The sequence below is a fragment of the Pelobates fuscus genome, chromosome 6 (assembly GCF_036172605.1).
Source record: "Pelobates fuscus isolate aPelFus1 chromosome 6, aPelFus1.pri, whole genome shotgun sequence".
Taxonomy (NCBI): domain Eukaryota; kingdom Metazoa; phylum Chordata; class Amphibia; order Anura; family Pelobatidae; genus Pelobates; species Pelobates fuscus.
Window position 1 is genome coordinate 1,887,312 of NC_086322.1, and position 18,058 is coordinate 1,905,369.

Genomic DNA, 18,058 nt, shown 5'->3' on the forward strand with positions numbered 1-18,058 from the left:
CAGTGATTGGAATGCAGGTTCCAGGGATCTATGCAGTGATTGGAATGCAGGTTGCAGGGATCTACGCAGTGATTGGAATGCAGGTTCCAGGGTTCTATGCAGTGATTGGAATGCAGGTTCCAGTGATCTATGCAGTGATTGGAATGCAGGTTCCAGGGTTCTATGCAGTAATTGGAATGCAGGTTCCAGGGATCTATGCAGTGATTGGAATGCAGGTTCCAGGGATCTATACAGTGATTGGAATGCAGGTTCCAGGGATCTATGCAGTGATTGGAATGCAGGTTCCAGGGATCTATGCAGTGATTGGAATGCAGGTTCCAGGGATCTATGCAGTGATTGGAATGCAGGTTCCAGGGATCTATGCAGTGATTGGAATGCAGGTTCCAGGGATCTATGCAGTGATTGGAATGCAGGTTCCAGGGATCTATGCAGTGATTGGAATGCAGGTTCCAGGGATCTATGCAGTGATTGGAATGCAGGTTCCAGGGATCTATGCAGTGATTGGAATGCAGGTTCCAGGGATCTATGCAGTGATTGGAATGCAGGTTCCAGGGATCTATGCAGTGATTGGAATGCAGGTTCCAGGGATCTATGCAGTGATTGGAATGCAGGTTCCAGGGTTCTATGCAGTGATTGGAATGCAGGTTCCAGGGATCTATGCAGTGATTGGAATGCAGGTTCCAGTGATCTACGCAGTGATTGGAATGCAGGTTCCAGGGTTCTATGCAGTGATTGGAATGCAGGTTCCAGGGATCTATGCAGTGATTGGAATGCAGGTTCCAGTGATCTATACAGTGATTGGAAAGCAGGTTCCAGGGTTCTATGCAGTGTTTGGAATGCAGGTTCCAGGGATCTATACAGTGATTGGAAAGCAGGTTCCAGGGATCTATGCAGTGATTGGAATGCAAGTTCCAGGGATCTATGCAGTGATTGGAATGCAGGTTCCAGGGATCTATGCAGTGATTGGAATGCAAGTTCCAGGGATATATGCAGTGATTGGAATGCAGGTTCCAGGGATCTATGCAGTGATTGGAATGCAGGTTCCAGGGATCTATGCAGTGATTGGAATGCAGGTTCCAGGGATCTATGCAGTGATTGGAATGCAGGTTCCAGGGATCTATGCAGTGATTGGAATGCAGGTTCCAGGGTTCTATGCAGTGATTGGCATGCAGGTTCCAGGGTTATGTGCAGTGATTGGAAAAGAAGGTTCCAGGGTTCTATGCAGTGATTGGAATGCAGCTTCCAGGGATCTATGCAGTGATTGGAATGCAGGTTCCAGGGATCTATGCAGTGATTGGAATGCAGCTCCCAGGGATCTATGCAGTGATTGGAATGCAGCTTCCAGGGATCTATGCAGTGATTGGAATGCAGGTTCCAGGGATCTATGCAGTGATTGGAATGCAGCTTCCAGGGATCTATGCAGTGATTGGAAAGGAGGTTACAGGGATCTATGCAGTGATTGGAATGCAGGTCCCAGGGATCTATGCAGTGATTGGAATGCAGGTTCCAGGGATCTATGCAGTGATTGGAATGCAGGTTCCAGGGATCTATGCAGTGATTGGAATGCAGGTTCCAGGGTTCTATGCAGTGATTGGAATGCAGGTTCCAGGGTTATATGCAGTGATTGGAAAAGAAGGTTCCAGGGATCTATGCAGTGATTGGAATGCAGGTTCCAGGGATCTATGCAGTGATTGGAATGCAGGTTCCAGGGATCTATGCAGTGATTGGAATGCAGGTTCCAGGGATCTATACAGTGATTGGAATGCAGGTTCCAGGGTTCTATGCAGTGATTGGAAAGGAGGTTCCAGGGTTCTATGCAGTGATTGGAAAGGAGGTTCCAGTGATCCATGCAGTGATTGGAATGCAGGTTCCAGGGATCTATGCAGTGATTGGAATGCAGGTTCCAGGGATCTATGCAGTGATTGGAATGCAGGTTCCAGGGATTTATACAGTGATTGGAATGCAGGTTCCAGGGATCGATACAGTGATTGGAATGCAGGTTCCAGGGATCTATGCAGTGATTGGAAAGCAGGTTCCAGGGATCTATGCAGTGATTGGAATGCAGGTTCCAGGGATCTATACAGTGATTGGAAAGGAGGTTCCAGGGATCTATGCAGTGATTGGAATGCAGGTTCCAGGGATCTATGCAGTGATTGGAATGCAGGTTGCAGGGATCTACGCAGTGATTGGAAAGCAGGTTCCAGGGATCTATGCAGTGATTGGAATGCAGGTTCCAGGGATCTATGCAGTGATTGGAAAGCAGGTTCCAGGGTTCTATGCAGTGATTGGAATGCAGGTTCCAGGGATCTATACAGTGATTGGAAAGGAGGTTCCAGGGATCTATGCAGTGATTGGAATGCAGGTTCCAGGGATCTATACAGTGATTGGAAAGCAGGTTCCAGGGATCTATGCAGTGATTGGAATGCAGGTTCCAGGGATCTATGCAGTGATTGGAAAGCAGGTTCCAGGGATCTATGCAGTGATTGGAAAGCAGATTCCAGGGATCTATGCAGTGATTGGAAAGCAGGTTCCAGGGTTATATGCAGTGATTGAAATGCATGTTCCAGGGATCTATACAGTGATTGGAAAGGAGGTTCCAGGGATCTATGCAGTGATTGGAATGCAGGTTCCAGGGATCTATGCAGTGATTGGAATGCAGGTTCCAGGGATCTATGCAGTGATTGGAATGCAGGTTCCAGGGATCTATGCAGTGATTGGAATGCAGGTTCCAGGGATCTATGCAGTGATTGGAATGCAGGTTCCAGGGTTATATGCAGTGATTGGAAAAGAAGGATCCAGGGTTCTATGCAGTGATTGGAATGCAGCTTCCAGGGATCTATGCAGTGATTGGAATGCAGGTTCCAGGGTTCTATGCAGTAATTGGAATGCAGGTTCCAGGGATCTATGCAGTGATTGGAATGCAGGTTCCAGGGATCTATACAGTGATTGGAAAGCAGGTTCCAGGGTTCTATGCAGTGATTGGAATGCAGGTTCCAGGGATCTATGCAGTGATTGGAATGCAGGTTCCAGGGATCTATGCAGTGATTGGAATGCAGGTTCCAGGGATCTATGCAGTGATTGGAATGCAGGTTCCAGGGATCTATGCAGTGATTGGAATGCAGGTTCCAGGGATCTATGCAGTGATTGGAATGCAGGTTCCAGGGATCTATGCAGTGATTGGAATGCAGGTTCCAGGGTTCTATGCAGTGATTGGAATGCAGGTTCCAGTGATATATGCAGTGATTGGAATGCAGGTTCCAGGGATCTATACAGTGATTGGAAAGGAGGTTCCAGGGATCTATGCAGTGATTGGAATGCAGGTTCCAGGGATCTATGCAGTGATTGGAATGCAGGTTGCAGGGATCTACGCAGTGATTGGAATGCAGGTTCCAGGGTTCTATGCAGTGTTTGGAATGCAGGTTCCAGGGTTCTATGCAGTGATTGGAATGCAGGTTCCAGTGATCTATGCAGTGATTGGAATGCAGGTTCCAGGGTTCTATGCAGTGATTGGAATGCAGGTTCCAGTGATCTATGCAGTGATTGAAATGCAGGTTCCAGGGTTCTATGCAGTGATTGGAATGCAGGTTCCAGGGTTCTATGCAGTGATTGGAATGCAGGGTACAGGGATCTATACAGTGATTGGAATGCAGGTTCAAGGGATCTATGCAGTGATTGGAAAGCAGGTTCCAGGGTTCTATGCAGTGATTGGAATGCAGGTTCCAGGGTTCTATGCAGTGATTGGAAGCAGGTTCAAGGGATCTATGCAGTGATTGGAAAGCAGGTTCCAGGGTTCTATGCAGTGATTGGAATGCAGGTTCCAGGGTTCTATGCAGTGATTGGAAGCAGGTTCCAGGGATCTATGCAGTGATTGGAATGCAGCTTCCAGGGATCTATGCAGTGATTGGAATGCAGGTTCCAGGGATCTATGCAGTGATTGGAAAGGAGGTTCCAGGGATCTATGCAGTGATTGGAATGCAGGTTCCAGGGTTCTATGCAGTGATTGGAATGCAGGTTCTAGGGATCTATGCAGTGATTGGAATGCAGGTTCCAGGGATCTATGCAGTGATTGGAATGCAGGTTCCAGGGATCTACGCAGTGATTGGAATGCGGCTTCCAGAGATCTATGCAGTGATTGGAATGCAGGTTCCAGGGATCTATACAGTGATTGAAATGCAGGTTCCAGGGTTCTATGCAGTGATTGGAATGCAGGTTCAAGGGATCTATGCAGTGATTGGAAAGGAGGTTCCAGGGATCTATGCAGTGATTGGAATGCAGGTTCCAGGGATCTATACAGTGATTGGAAAGGAGGTTCCAGGGATCTATGCAGTGATTGGAATGCAGGTTCCAGGGATCTATGCAGTGATTGGAATGCAGGTTGCAGGGATCTACGCAGTGATTGGAATGCAGGTTCCAGGGTTCTATGCAGTGATTGGAATGCAGGTTCCAGTGATCTATGCAGTGATTGGAATGCAGGTTCCAGGGTTCTATGCAGTAATTGGAATGCAGGTTCCAGGGATCTATGCAGTGATTGGAATGCAGGTTCCAGGGATCTATACAGTGATTGGAAAGCAGGTTCCAGGGTTCTATGCAGTGATTGGAATGCAGGTTCCAGGGATCTATGCAGTGATTGGAATGCAGGTTCCAGGGATCTATGCAGTGATTGGAATGCAGGTTCCAGGGATCTATGCAGTGATTGGAATGCAGGTTCCAGGGATCTATGCAGTGATTGGAATGCAGGTTCCAGGGATCTATGCAGTGATTGGAATGCAGGTTCCAGGGATCTATGCAGTGATTGGAATGCAGGTTCCAGGGTTCTATGCAGTGATTGGAATGCAGGTTCCAGTGATATATGCAGTGATTGGAATGCAGGTTCCAGGGATCTATGCAGTGATTGGAATGCAGGTTCCAGGGATCTATGCAGTGATTGGAATGCAGGTTCCAGGGATCTATGCAGTGATTGGAATGCAGGTTGCAGGGATCTACGCAGTGATTGGAATGCAGGTTCCAGGGTTCTATGCAGTGATTGGAATGCAGGTTCCAGGGTTCTATGCAGTGATTGGAATGCAGGTTCCAGTGATCTATGCAGTGATTGGAATGCAGGTTCCAGGGTTCTATGCAGTGATTGGAATGCAGGTTCCAGTGATCTATGCAGTGATTGGAATGCAGGTTCCAGGGTTCTATGCAGTGATTGGAATGCAGGTTCCAGGGTTCTATGCAGTGATTGGAATGCAGGGTACAGGGTTCTATACAGTGATTGGAATGCAGGTTCAAGGGATCTATGCAGTGATTGGAAAGCAGGTTCCAGGGTTCTATGCAGTGATTGGAATGCAGGTTCCAGGGTTCTATGCAGTGATTGGAAGCAGGTTCCAGGGATCTATGCAGTGATTGGAATGCAGCTTCCAGGGATCTATGCAGTGATTGGAATGCAGGTTCCAGGGATCTATGCAGTGATAGGAAAGGAGGTTCCAGGGATCTATGCAGTGATTGGAATGCAGGTTCCAGGGTTCTATGCAGTGATTGGAATGCAAGTTCCAGGGATCTATGCAGTGATTGGAATGCAGGTTCCAGGGATCTATGCAGTGATTGGAATGCAGGTTCCAGGGATCTACGCAGTGATTGGAATGCAGCTTCCAGAGATCTATGCAGTGATTGGAATGCAGGTTCCAGGGATCTATACAGTGATTGGAATGCAGGTTCCAGGGTTCTATGCAGTGATTGGAATGCAGGTTCAAGGGATCTATGCAGTGATTGGAAAGGAGGTTCCAGGGATCTATGCAGTGATTGGAATGCAGGTTCCAGGGATCTATACAGTGATTGGAAAGGAGGTTCCAGGGATCTATGCAGTGATTGGAATGCAGGTTCCAGGGATCTATGCAGTGATTGGAATGCAGGTTGCAGGGATCTACGCAGTGATTGGAATGCAGGTTCCAGGGTTCTATGCAGTGATTGGAATGCAGGTTCCAGTGATCTATGCAGTGATTGGAATGCAGGTTCCAGGGTTCTATGCAGTAATTGGAATGCAGGTTCCAGGGATCTATGCAGTGATTGGAATGCAGGTTCCAGGGATCTATACAGTGATTGGAAAGCAGGTTCCAGGGTTCTATGCAATGATTGGAATGCAGGTTCCAGGGATCTATGCAGTGATTGGAATGCAGGTTCCAGGGATCTATGCAGTGATTGGAATGCAGGTTCCAGGTATCTATGCAGTGATTGGAATGCAGGTTCCAGGGATCTATGCAGTGATTGGAATGCAGGTTCCAGGGATCTATGCAGTGATTGGAATGCAGGTTCCAGGGATCTATGCAGTGATTGGAATGCAGGTTCCAGGGATCTATGCAGTGATTGGAATGCAGGTTCCAGGGTTCTATGCCGTGATTGGAATGCAGGTTCCAGGGTTCTATGCAGTGATTGGCATGCAGGTTCCAGGGTTATGTGCAGTGATTGGAAAAGAAGGTTCCAGGGTTCTATGCAGTGATTGGAATGCAGCTTCCAGGGATCTATGCAGTGATTGGAATGCAGGTTCCAGGGATCTATGCAGTGATTGGAATGCAGCTTCCAGGGATCTATGCAGTGATTGGAATGCAGGTTCCAGGGATCTATGCAGTGATTGGAATGCAGGTTCCAGGGATCTATGCAGTGATTGGAATGCAGGTTCCAGGGATCTATGCAGTGATTGGAATGCAGGTTCCAGGGATCTATGCAGTGATTGGAAAGGAGGTTACAGGGATCTATGCAGTGATTGGAATGCAGGTTCCAGGGATCTATGCAGTGATTGGAATGCAGGTTCCAGGGATCTATGCAGTGATTGGAATGCAGGTTCCAGGGATCTATGCCGTGATTGGAATGCAGGTTCCAGGGTTCTATGCAGTGATTGGAATGCAGGTTCCAGGGTTATATGCAGTGATTGGAAAAGAAGGTTCCAGGGATCTATGCAGTGATTGGAATGCATGTTCCAGGGATCTATGCAGTGATTGGAAAGCAGGTTCCAGGGATCTATGCAGTGATTGGAATGCAGGTTCCAGGGTTCTAAGCAGTGATGGGAATGCAGGTTCCAGTGATCTACGCAGTGATTGGAATGCAGGTTCCAGGGTTCTATGCAGTGATTGGAATGCAGGTTCCAGGGATCTATGCAGTGATTGGAATGCAGGTTCCAGGGATCTATACAGTGATTGGAAAGCAGGTTCCAGGGTTCTATGCAGTGATTGGAATGCAGGTTCCAGGGATCTATGCAGTGATTGGAATGCAGGTTCCAGGGATCTATGCAGTGATTGGAATGCAGGTTCCAGGGATCTATGCAGTGATTGGAAAGGAGGTTCCAGGGATCTATACAGTGATTGGAATGCAGGTTCCAGGGATCTATGCAGTGATTGGAAAGGAGGTTCCAGGGTTCTATGCAGTGATTGGAAAGGAGGTTCCAGGGTTCTATGCAGTGATTGGAAAGGAGGTTCCAGGGATCTATGCAGTGATTGGAATGCAGGTTCCAGGGATCTATGCAGTGATTGGAATGCAGGTTCCAGGGATCTATGCAGTGATTGGAATGCAGGTTCCAGGGATCTATGCAGTGATTGGAAAGGAGGTTCCAGGGATCTATACAGTGATTGGAATGCAGGTTCCAGGGATCTATACAGTGATTGGAATGCAGGTTCTATGGTTCTATGCAGTGATTGAAAAGCAGGTTCCAGGGATCTATACAGTGATTGGAATGCAGGTTCCAGGGATCTATACAGTGATTGGAATGCAGGTTCCATGGTTCTATGCAGTGATTGGAAAGCAGGTTCCAGGGATCTATACAGTGATTGGAATGCAGGTTCCAGGGATCTATGCAGTGATTGGAATGCAGGTTCCAGGGATCTATGCAGTGATTGGAAAGGAGGTTCCATGGTTCTATGCAGTGATTGGAATGCAGGTTCCATGGTTCTATGCAGTGATTGGAATGCAGGTTCCAGGGATCTATGCAGTGATTGGAAAGGAGGTTCCAGGGATCTATACAGTGATTGGAATGCAGGTTCCAGGGATCTATACAGTGATTGGAATGCAGGTTCCAGGGATCTATGCAGTGATTGGAATGCAGGTTCCAGGGATCTATGCAGTGATTGGAATGCAAGTTCCAGGGATCTATGCAGTGATTGGAATGCAGGTTCCAGGGATCTATGCAGTGATTGGAATGCAGGTTCCAGGGTTCTATGCAGTGATTGGAATGCAGGTTCCAGGGTTATATGCAGTGATTGGAAAAGAAGGATCCAGGGTTCTATGCAGTGATTGGAATGCAGCTTCCAGGGATCTATGCAGTGATTGGAATGCAGGTTCCAGGGATCTATGCAGTGATTGGAAAGCAGGTTCCAGGGATCTATGCAGTGATTGGAATGCAGGTTCCAGGGATCTATGCAGTGATTGGAATGCAGGTTCCAGGGTTCTATGCAGTGATTGGAAAGGAGGTTCCAGGGTTCTATGCAGTGATTGGAAAGGAGGTTCCAGGGATCTATGCAGTGATTGGAATGCAGGTTCCAGGGATCTATGCAGTGATTGGAATGCAGGTTCCAGGGATCTATGCAGTGATTGGAATGCAAGTTCCAGGGATCTATGCAGTGATTGGAATGCAGGTTCCAGGGATCTATGCAGTGATTGGAAAGCAGGTTCCAGGGATCTATGCAGTGATTGGAAAGGAGGTTCCAGGGTTCTATGCAGTGATTGGAAAGGAGGTTCCAGGGTTCTATGCAGTGATTGGAATGCAGGTTCCAGGGTTCTATGCAGTGATTGGAAAGGAGGTCCCAGGGTTCTATGCAGTGATTGGAAAGGAGGTTCCAGGGATCTATGCAGTGATTGGAATGCAGGTTCCAGGGATCTATGCAGTGATTGGAATGCAGGTTCCAGGGATCTATGCAGTGATTGGAATGCAGGTTCCAGGGATCTATGCAGTGATTGGAAAGGAGGTTCCAGGGATCTATACAGTGATTGGAATGCAGGTTCCAGGGATCTATACAGTGATTGGAATGCAGGTTCCATGGTTCTATGCAGTGATTGGAAAGCACGTTCCAGTGATCTATACAGTGATTGGAATGCAGGTTCCAGGGATCTATACAGTGATTGGAATGCAGGTTCCAGGGATCTATACAGTGATTGGAATGCAGGTTCCATGGTTCTATGCAGTAAATGGAAAGCAGGTTCCAGGGATCTATACAGTGATTGGAATGCAGGTTCCAGGGATCTATGCAGTGATTGGGATGCAGGTTCCAGGGATCTATGCAGTGATTGGAAAGGAGGTTCCAGGGATCTATACAATGATTGGAATGCAGGTTCCATGGTTCTATGCAGTGATTGGAATGCAGGTTCCAGGGATCTATGCAGTGATTGGAAAGGAGGTTCCAGGGATCTATACAGTGATTGGAATGCAGGTTCCAGGGATCTATGCAGTGATTGGAATGCAGGTTCCATGGTTCTATGCAGTGATTGGAATGCAGGTTCCATGGTTCTATGCAGTGATTGGAATGCAGGTTCCATGGTTCTATGCATTTTTTGGAATGCAGGTTCCAGGGATCTATGCAGTGATTGGAATGCAGGTTCCAGGGATCTATGCAGTGATTGGAAAGCAGGTTCCAGGGATCTATGCAGTGATTGGAATGCAGGTTCCAGGGTTCTATGCAGTGATTGGAAAGGAGGTTCCAGGCTTCTATGCAGTGATTGGAAAGGAGGTTCCAGGGATCTATGCAGTGATTGGAATGCAGGTTCCATGGATCTATGCAGTGATTGGAATGCAGGTTCCAGGGATCTATGCAGTGATTGGAATGCAAGTTCCAGGGATCTATGCAGTTATTGGAAAGCAGGTTCCAGGGATCTATACAGTGATTGGAATGCAGGTTCCATGGTTCTATGCAGTGATTGGAAAGCAGGTTCCAGGGATCTATACAGTGATTGGAATGCAGGTTCCAGGGATCTATGCAGTGATTGGGATGCAGGTTCCAGGGATCTATGCAGTGATTGGAAAGGAGGTTCCAGGGATCTATACAATGATTGGAATGCAGGTTCCAGGGATCTATACAGTGATTGGAATGCAGGTTCAATGGTTCTATGCAGTGATTGGAATGCAGGTTCCAGGGATCTATGCAGTGATTGGAAAGGAGGTTCCAGGGATCTATACAGTGATTGGAATGCAGGTTCCAGGGATCTATGCAGTGATTGGAATGCAGGTTCCATGGTTCTATGCAGTGATTGGAATGCAGGTTCCATGGTTCTATGCAGTGATTGGAATGCAGGTTCCATGGTTCTATGCATTTATTGGAATGCAGGTTCCAGGGATCTATGCAGTGATTGGAATGCAGGTTCCAGGGATCTATGCCGTGATTGGAAAGCAGGTTCCAGGGATCTATGCAGTGATTGGAATGCAGGTTCCAGGGATCTATACAGTGATTGGAATGCAGGTTCCAGGGTTCTATGCAGTGATTGGAAAGGAGGTTCCAGGGTTCTATGCAGTGATTGGAAAGGAGGTTCCAGGGATCTATGCAGTGATTGGAATGCAGGTTCCAGGGATCTATGCAGTGATTGGAATTCAGGTTCCAGGGATCTATGCAGTGATTGGAATGCAGGTTCCAGGGATCTATGCAGTGATTGGAAAGGAGGTTCCAGGGATCTATACAGTGATTGGAATGCAGGTTCCAGGGATCTATACAGTGATTGGAATGCAGGTTCCATGGTTCTATGCAGTGATTGGAAAGCACGTTCCAGTGATCTATACAGTGATTGGAATGCAGGTTCCAGGGATCTATACAGTGATTGGAATGCAGGTTCCATGGTTCTATGCAGTGATTGGAAAGCAGGTTCCAGGGATCTATACAGTGATTGGAATGCAGGTTCCAGGGATCTATGCAGTGATTGGGATGCATGTTCCAGGGATCTATGCAGTGATTGGGAAGGAGGTTCCAGGGATCTATACAGTGATTGGAATGCAGGTTCCAGGGATCTATACAGTGATTGGAATGCAGGTTCCATGGTTCTATGCAGTGATTGGAATGCAGGTTCCAGGGATCTATGCAGTTATTGGAAAGGAGGTTCCAGGGATCTATACAGTGATTGGAATGCAGGTTCCAGGGATCTATGCAGTGATTGGAATGCAGCTTCCAGGGATCTATGCAGTGATTGGAATGCAGGTTCCAGGGATCTATGCAGTGATTGGAATGCAGGTTCCAGGGACCTATGCAGTGATTGGAAAGCAGGTTCCAGGGATCTATGCAGTGATTGGAATGCAGGTTCCAGGGATCTATACAGTGATTGGAATGCAGGTTCCAGGGTTCTATGCAGTGATTGGAATGCAGGTTCCAGGGTTCTATGCAGTGATTGGAAAGATGGTTCCAGGGTTCTATGCAGTGATTGGAAAGGAGGTTCCAGGGATCTATGCAGTGATTGGAATGCAGGTTCCAGGGATCTATGCAGTGATTGGAATGCAGGTTCCAGGGATCTATGCAGTGATTGGAATGCAGGTTCCAGGGATCTATGCAGTGATTGGAAATTAGGTTCCAGGGATCTATGCAATCATAGGAAAAGCTACATCCGAAGATGTATGCAGTGAGGCCAGGGCCGCCACCAGGAATTTTGGGGCCCCTAACTCAGCTCGGGGTCTGGGCCCCCGGGGGGGGGGGCGCCTCCAAATCCCGCCCACAGGAATACACACACATTCACTGATACAAAAGGACACAGATACACACACACACACACACACACACACACTGATACATAATAACAGACACCCATACTGAGACATACCGGCATACATATCCATATATCCGATGTGGAACTGCACTCAACCCTCGCAGGAATCCTTGGGTGCTGACCAGATCAGTACTTAAATTTAAATATGAAAAGTATTGAAACACACATGTTTACTTAATCACACATAACTATATTGTCATAAAAAGTCATGTGGCCCTATCCCCGCACAGGGACAACGGGAAAGGAAGCAACGATTTATGGGGCTTCTCAATCCACACTGTAAGAACGCTAGCACAGACGAGATATCTACAATGATCAGCTAGTAGAATGCAGATAATATACCTTGCTCCTCCCCGCCCTCCCGTCTTTCCCCTCCCCCATTTATGAGTGCTGACCCAAGCTGCCCTCACACGTTGCTCTGCCCCAATCTATACATGCACGTTAGGGGTCATAACTGCAAATGTACAGGGACGAGTGAGCTGGATTGTTACCGGGTACCAGGTTGTATTGTGACTAGTAGTTATGCCTGATCCATAGCGCAGTATATCGCAAACATGAATATGTAAGCAAACTGTAAATATAGGTTTACAATGTAACTATGTCATGAGTAATATGTAAAACCAGTATTATGTTCCCCTCCTAACCCTTCCCTTTCTTTTCTGTACCCCTACTGTTTTGAAAAAAAATAAAAAATTGTCAAATTGAAAAAAAAAAAAAATATGAAAAGTAATCCAGGCACTCCAAAAGTCTTCCAAAAGTAGGTACCCGGGCCGATAAGACTTTTCGCACAGGGCACCTAATGATCTAAGGCCGGCCCTGCATACATACATTCATACTCGCATACAGACACTGACATCTATACACACATACATACATACATACATACACAGACATACATTCATAATGACATACAGACATACACACACACAGTTCATTTGACACCCTCCTGTTTCTTACCTTTTCTTTGCAGGAGGGTGGCTCCTCCTGCAAAGTGATCACTTCCTCCCAGCAGCACTTGCGCTGCGGCTGCAATTCTTAATTTTTTTTTTAAAGGGGCCCGGTCTCACTAAAACACGGCCACAGCGCTGACCGGGCCCCTGAAGATGAAGGGCCCATTGGGTGGCTCTAAGTGCGTGGGCCACCCGATAGGCCCCATCAGCGTGCGGGCCCCGGTGCAACTGCACCGGCGGCAGTTCCACCGCTAAAAGTGGGGCCGGGCCCGTGACAACCGTCATGGTTGTCAGCCCCTGATGGCGGCCCTGAGTGATGCACTTGCACGCAGTCACTGTCATTGAGGTTGGCTGATGATAATGTAGATGTGTTAGTTCTGTCTTATTAATACAGCCGATATGGCAGTGGTCCCTAAGAACAGAGAGAAGTCCCAGTTTCTATCAAATCCTTCTAAAAATACTTTACAATATTCTACCTCTGTTACTGTCTACGTTTTTATAATGATCACAGTTCACTTGACGGGAATGATGTCCCTTGGTTCTAATTTGGCAGAAACACATGTTACCTGAAGAGCTTGCTTTTGGTTCCACTACCAGAAATTATACGGCATTCCCCAGGGGTTGTGTCCGGATACCCTCAGAGGAACTGCAATGGCAAGATTCCAGGTGAGAATGGTGCAAGTAAAATTATTTTAACTGCAATCAACAGTCCATTCCATTAACTGACAGACAGCCAACTAACATCAACTGTTATAGTGACTGGCCAACAGCTACTGACGGACTGTTAACAGCTTGCTAACAAAAACTCCTATATAATGACCAACTCCAACCAACTGACTGACATCAACTGACAGACCCTTACCAAGGACTGACACATACCAACTGACAGACTCCAACCGAGGACTGGCATATACCAACTAATTGACACCTACAAAGGATAGACTGATATATATCAACTGACTGACTCCAACCAATGACTTACAGAATAATGGCTACAGTATATGATCATACATTGCATTAGTCTGCCACAATGTCAATGTACCCCATTCTTGGCAGGTCCTACTTAAGCACATCATGCTGTTTCTTATTAGATTAATTAACTTTCTTTTAAAATGGTTCCTCCTGGGACTCTCTGCAGGTCAAAGTTAAATCATGGACTGACATATAATGATTGATTGACACCAAATGACATACAATGATTGACTGACATACAATGATTGACCCCAACTGACATACAATGATTGATTGACACCAAATGACATACAATGATTGACTGACATACAATGATTGACCCCAACTGACATACAATGATTGACTGACACCATCTGACATACAATGATTGTCTGACACCATCTGAAATACACTAATTGACTGAACCCAACTGAAATAAAATGATTGACTGACTCCGACTGACATACAATGATTGTCTGACACCAACTGACATACAATGATTGACTGACACCGACTGTCATAGAATGATTGACACCGACTGTCATAGAATGATTGACACCGACTGTCATAGAATGATTGACACCGACTGTCATAGAATGATTGACTGACAACGACTGTCATAGAATGATTGACTGACACCGACTTTCATAGAATGATTGACTGACACCGACTGTCATAGAATGATTGACTGACACCGACTGTCATAGAATGATTGACTGACACCGACTGTCATAGAATGATTGACTGACACCGACTGTCATAGAATGATTGACTGACACCGACTGTCATAGAATGATTGACTGACACCGACTGTCATAGAATGATTGACTGACACCGACTGTCATAGAATGATTGACTGACACCGACTGTCATAGAATGATTGACTGACACCGACTGTCATAGAATGATTGACTGACAACGACTGTCATAGAATGATTGACTGACAACGACTGTCATAGAATGATTGACTGACAACGACTGTCATAGAATGATTGACTGACACCGACTGTCATAGAATGATTGACTGACACCGACTGTCATAGAATGATTGACTGACACCGACTGTCATAGAATGATTGACTGACACCGACTGTCATAGAATGATTGACTGACACCGACTGTCATAGAATGATTGACTGACACCGACTGTCATAGAATGATTGACTGACACCAACTGTCATAGAATGATTGACTGATACCAACTTTCTTACACTGGCCGATATCTTGTTGTTTTATGAGTCACTAACACCTTCTATTTTTCCCACAGATTATCCGGATTATGTTTTACCGTCATGTAAGTAAAATAATCTCCTACCTTGTGGTGACTGATTGTGGCATTGCTCTAGCAGTACAGGGTTAGACATGGTGATGGGAACACTGCTCCTGTTACTCTCTACTTATTTTCATGACAAAACTGGTATTAAAATATACTATTAATGGTCACCGTGTAACGATATGTAATACTATATTATCACTCTGATCAAACTATAGAATAGAATTCAAATATCTTAATTCACTGCAAGCATAACCAGCAAGCATAACCAACCCTCACTCAGCCTTGTTCTAGATTAGATTGCAGACACCAGCAATGCACCCTCGCTCAGCCTTGTTCTAGATCAGATCGCAGACACCAGCAATGCACCCTCATTCAGCCTAGTTATAGATCAGATTGCAGACACCAGCAATGCACCCTCGCTCAGCCTTCTTCTAGATCAGATCGCAGACACCAGCAACGCACCCTCGCTCAGCCTTCTTCTAGATCAGATCGCAGACACCAGCAACGCACCCTCGCTCAGCCTTGTTCTAGATCAGATCGCAGACACCAGCAACGCACCCTCGCTCAGCCTTGTTCTAGATCAGATCGCAGACACCAGCAATGCACCCTCGCTCAGCCTTGTTCTAGATCAGATCGCAGACACCAGCAACGCACCCTCACTCAGCCTAGTTATAGATCAGATCGCAGACACCAGCAACGCACCCTCACTCAGCCTTGTTCTAGATCAGATCGCAGACACCAGCAATGCACCCTCGTTCAGCCTTGTTCTAGATCAGATCGCAGACACCTGCAATGCACCCTCGTTCAGCCTTGTTCTAGATCAGATCGCAGACACCAGCAACGCACCCTCCCTCAGCCTTCTTCTAGATCAGATCTCATACACCAGCAACGCACCCTCACTCAGCCTTGTTCTAGATTAGATCGCAGACACCAGCAACGCACCCTTGCTCAGCCTTGTTCTAGATCAGATCACAGACACCAGCAATGCACCCTCCCTCAGTCTTGTTCTAGATCAGATCGCAGACACCAGCAACGCACCCTCACTCAGCCTTGTTCTAGATCAGATCGCAGACACCAGCAATGCACACTCGTTCAGCCTTGTTCTAGATCAGATTGCAGACACCAGCAACGCACCCTCGCTCAGTCTTGTTCTAGATCAGATCGCAGACACCAGCAATGCACCCTCCCTCAGTCTTGTTCTAGATCAGATCGCAGACACCAGCAACGCACCCTTACTCAACCTTGTTCTAGATCAGATCGCAGACACCAGCAATGCACACTCGTTCAGCCTTGTTCTAGATCAGATCGCAGACACCAGCAATGCACCCTCCCTCAGTCTTGTTCTAGATCAGATCGCAGACACCAGCAACGCACCCTTACTCAACCTTGTTCTAGATCAGATCGCAGACACCAGCAATGCACACTCGTTCAGCCTTGTTCTAGATCAGATCGCAGACACCAGCAATGCACCCTCACTCAGCCTTGTTCTAGATTAGATTGCAGACACCAGCAATGTACCCTCGCTCAGCCTTGTTCTAGATCAGATCGCAGACACCAGCAACGGACCCTCACTCAGCCTTGTTCTAGATCAGATCGCAGACACCAGCAATGCACCCTCACTCAGCCTTGTTCAAGATTAAATTGCAGACACCAGCAATGCACCCTCACTCAGCCTTGTTCTAGATCAGAGTGCAGACACCAGCAACGCACCCTCACTCAGCCTTGTTCTAGATTAGATTGCAGACACCAGCAATGCACCCTCACTCAGCCTTGTTCTAGATTAGATTGCAGACACCAGCAATGCACACTCGTTCAGCCTTGTTCTAGATCAGATCACAGACACCAGCAACGCACCCTCACTCAGCCTTGTTCTAGATCAAATCGCATACACCAGCAATGCACACTCATTCAGCCTTGTTCTAGATCAGATCGCAGACACCAGCAATGCACCCTCGCTCAGCCTTGTTCTAGATCAGATCGCAGACACCAGCAACGCACCCTCACTCAGCCTTGTTCTAGATCAGAGTGCAGACACCAGCAACGCACCCTCGCTCAGCCTTGTTCTATATCAGATCGCAGACACCAGCAATGCACCCTCACTCAGCCTTCTTTTAGACACCAGCAATGCACCCTCACTCAGCCTTCTTTTAGACACCAGCAATGCACCCTCACTCAGCCTTCTTCTAGACACCAGCAATGCACCCTCACTCAGCCTTATTCTAGATTAGATTGTTGAAACTAGCAATGCACCCTCACTCAGCCTAGTTCTAGATCAGAGCGCACACAGCAGCAATGAACCCTCATTCGCTCAGACATGTCACATGGCCCTCTGAGACGTTTTTCCTTATGGTGGCACTGATTGTGATGGTACATTTATCGAGATCTGTGCTGTTTGTAACACAAATACCATCTTCCTATTCACTAGTTCAGGAGAAAATGGGGGCCCCTCCACAATGCTGCTCAATTTGGGTAGATTCCTTATTTCTATAGTTACGAATGTTCAGCAGAGTTATTTTAACCATATCTGTTATACTGCTCTTAAAAGTAATTTATTTTTTTTCGCTCACATTTAGGTTAATAGAGGCACAAAGTCCAAGGAAGAGGAACTCGGAAAAATGTTTCCAATATTCACTATTGGATTTCACAGCATAAACACATCAATATCCTCTTTTTCTAGTTTAATTTCAGTCATTTACTTTACTGTTTGCTTTATATATTGCCTAGCCAACCCATCTCATTTGTCTCCACCATCCTCCTACCCTATCCTCCCATCTCCCTCACCAAATAAACCTTCACCCTACCTCTCCCTACCTCCACCACATGTCCCTCACCAAATACACCTTCACCCTACCCCTCCCTATCTCTACCACATCTCCCTCACCAAATAAACATTCCACCTACCTCCACCACATGTCCCTCACCAAATAAACCTTCACCCTACCTCTCCCTATCTCTACCACATCTCCCTCACCAAATAAACCTTCACCCTACCTCTCCCTATCTCTACCACATCTCCCTCACCAAATAAACCTTCCACCTACCTCCACCACATCTCCCTCACCAAATAAACCTTCACCCTACCTCTCCCTATCTCTACCACATCTCCCTTACCAAATAAACCTTCACCCTACCTCTCGCTATCTCTACCACATCTCCCTCACCAAATAAACCTTCACCCTAC

At 46.7% G+C, this 18,058-nt stretch overlaps 1 protein-coding gene across 1 annotated transcript in view; it reads left to right on the forward strand.

Moving 5' to 3' along the window:
- LOC134614083 (coagulation factor XI-like) overlaps nt 1-17,682 on the forward strand; it is a 111,267-nt gene extending 93,585 nt beyond the window's left edge. Inside the window, exons 16-18 of the mRNA XM_063457503.1 lie at nt 13,204-13,316; nt 14,869-14,895; nt 17,451-17,682. Coding sequence (XP_063313573.1) covers nt 13,204-13,316; nt 14,869-14,895; nt 17,451-17,455 — 145 coding nt within the window. The 3' untranslated portion in view covers nt 17,456-17,682. The remainder of the gene's footprint in view (nt 1-13,203; nt 13,317-14,868; nt 14,896-17,450) is intronic.
- Nucleotides 17,683-18,058: the final 376 nt, after the last annotated feature.